This window comes from Vidua macroura, chromosome Z (assembly GCF_024509145.1).
Source record: "Vidua macroura isolate BioBank_ID:100142 chromosome Z, ASM2450914v1, whole genome shotgun sequence".
Classification (NCBI taxonomy): domain Eukaryota; kingdom Metazoa; phylum Chordata; class Aves; order Passeriformes; family Viduidae; genus Vidua; species Vidua macroura.
In genome coordinates, this window is record NC_071611.1 from 9,333,638 (window position 1) to 9,336,201 (window position 2,564).

The 2,564-nt window shown below is 38.2% G+C and overlaps 1 protein-coding gene across 1 annotated transcript in view; it reads left to right on the plus strand.

Annotated features, from left to right (window-relative positions):
* The window catches only part of SEMA4D (semaphorin 4D), a 97,424-nt gene extending 96,212 nt beyond the window's left edge, over nucleotides 1-1,212 (plus strand). The window contains exon 19 of the mRNA XM_054002612.1: nucleotides 12-1,212. Within this exon, the coding sequence (XP_053858587.1) occupies nucleotides 12-41 (30 nt within the window). The 3' untranslated portion in view covers nucleotides 42-1,212. The remainder of the gene's footprint in view (nucleotides 1-11) is intronic.
* The last annotated feature ends 1,352 nt before the right edge of the window (nucleotides 1,213-2,564 follow it).

Sequence of the window (2,564 nt, forward strand, 5' to 3'; positions counted from 1 at the left end):
TTTTTCTTCAGGAGACCTGCAACAAGAGAAACAGCCTCTAATGGACAAAGGAATTAACAAGCTAGAAGGAGAAATATATGCAAGTTAAGAGTACCTGTTACTCTTATTATTAAACTATTTGGAGATGTCTTTGCAAGTGTTAGTACTGATATTAAAACTCATATTCAGGAGAATCACCTAAACCATGAAGTGGAAGGGGATATTCTTACTGCACCAAAGAATAACTAAGCTAAATTACATGGTACAAGAGAGGCCACCCATCCCATGCTGCAACTATCTTTGGTTTTCTGATGTCAGCTATTTCAGCTTAATAAAGAACAAAAGTAGTCTCAGCAAGATTTGTGCTGTTCAAATAATGTAATATGATGTTTTCTGTTTTGAGTTCATTAAGCCAAACAGATAATTCTGGGCTTGAGGATCTTGGCATAAGATTTAGAAATTAGGACGTGGATCACATTTATTTAAAGGCATTTCAACTTGTACACTTATTTTTCTTTTACTATGTTTACCCTTATGTTGCCAGTGTTTTGAAGAGCATTCCTTTCTAGTGTCAGCAAGCTCATTTGTTCAAACATATTTCCTTTGGTAATTGTGCTGGGTTTTAGTTAATTTTCTTCACAGTGGTTGGTGTGAGATTGTTTTGGATTTGTGCCAAACACAGGGTTGATAATGGAGAGATGTTTTTGTTACTGCTGAGCAGGGCTCACCCAAAGCCAAGGCCTTTTCTGGCTTTCTGCACTGCCACCATGGCAAGGACATTGGGGGTGCAGGGGAGGTTCGGAGAAGACACAGCCAGGACAGGTGACCCCAGCTGACCAAGGGGATATTCCAGATTATATGGCATCATGCTCAGCATATAAAGGCGGGGGGGGTATGTATGGAGTGATGTCATTTGTTTTCTCAAGTAACCATTATGTGTGATGAGCCCTGTTCTCCTGGAGATGGCTGAACACCTGCCTGCCCATGGGAAGCACTGAATGAACTCTTTGTTTTGCTTTGCCTGTGTGCATAGCTTTTGCTTTTCCTATTCAACTGTCATCATCTCAACCCATGGTTTTCTGGATTTTACCCTTCCAGTTTTCTCCCACTGTGTAAGGCTGGGTGGTGCTTGGTTGCTGGCTGGGCTTAAACTATGACAGTAATAAAGTTTCTATACCAAATAAAAAAGTTCTGGCTAGTGCTTAAAATACAGATAGATGACAAAGTATGCAAGAAGACTCTTTAGTTCTTCTTCTATATTTGAGATAATGTAGCTTAAAAATTCTATGCTGAATGAATTCAAAGACCATTCCTTATGATGATCAAGTGTGATGATCAGACTGAAAATGTGAGGACCTACCCTGCCCACAGTAAACGTGTTCTACTGCATTACTGCTCAGAGTTTTGTCCTTTTGTCCTTCTGCATCTAAGAAACAAAAGTCTCACATATAAATTAAATTTTCTCTATTATCTGCTTAATGGATTTCAACAATCTAGAAGCAAGTAAGATGCTCTCTAATAATCAATCAGCCCAGGCGGAGAGCTGCTTCGAGCAGTATCAGAAAGCTTCAGCTCACCCCTAAGCTCTCTCCTAACTGCTAAGATTTAAATTAGAGTGTTTCTGATATTAAAGAGAGCAGTCTCCTCATGCTAAGACTTGAATGATCCTTTTTTTTCAGTATCAGATCATCGTGTCACACGTGCAGGGTGAAAACTCATTTTTCCCTACTTTTCTTAAGCATTTTCCTTGTTTTTCACATAGGCATTTCATTAATGCTGATGCTAACTTCTGACACCACCAGAGATAATTTTTTTCTCATTTGTTCTCATATTTTTTTTCTTCTCAGGACAACTATAAATAGACTTTTCTGAATTGCTTCTCCTCCATTTTGTTAACTGATTTGGAGAACACTTAGTTCTGTGCTTCAAAGTTTAGTTCTGTGGAACTCAGTGGGAATATAAAGTAAGAGAGGGGTCAGGGTTATGGGTGATGTAGCTAAGCTTTGCTTTGTTTCTACAGGAAATTACTGCAAGTAGTAAAAAGTTGCTGAATTTTTTGTTTAGTTCAATTTTATGGGGAGAAAAAAAAAAAAATATATCAGTGTACCACCATTAGTAACCATGGCGGTGACACCTTACAGTAATTTTGTTTAATACTCTCTAAGAACTAGAAATAAATCCCTAAGATTGTGAACAACCTCTAATGTTTCTGAAGTTTTATGCTCTTCTACAGTAATACAAAATAGAAAACATGGTCAAAACCCAAACTTCTTTACCAACTGGTCCTCATTCCATGCAATGACTGGGTTTATCAGTTCCAGAATTTTAGATGTGCATCCAAGTGCCACAGATACAAATGAATAAATCACAACTTACCTTTGCATCAAGGGTATATGCTGGCCAAAAGCATGTTTTGTCACTGGGACCTTTCACCCCCAATTTCCATTTAAGATTAGAAGGAACTAATACAAAAAATATCATCACCATAACCAACGCATTTCAGCGTAAGGCTGTCTCCCCTTGTCAATGTTCTTTCCCAAAAGTGACGTTTCAAGTATCACTAAATTCCCACAAGACGAGCTTAC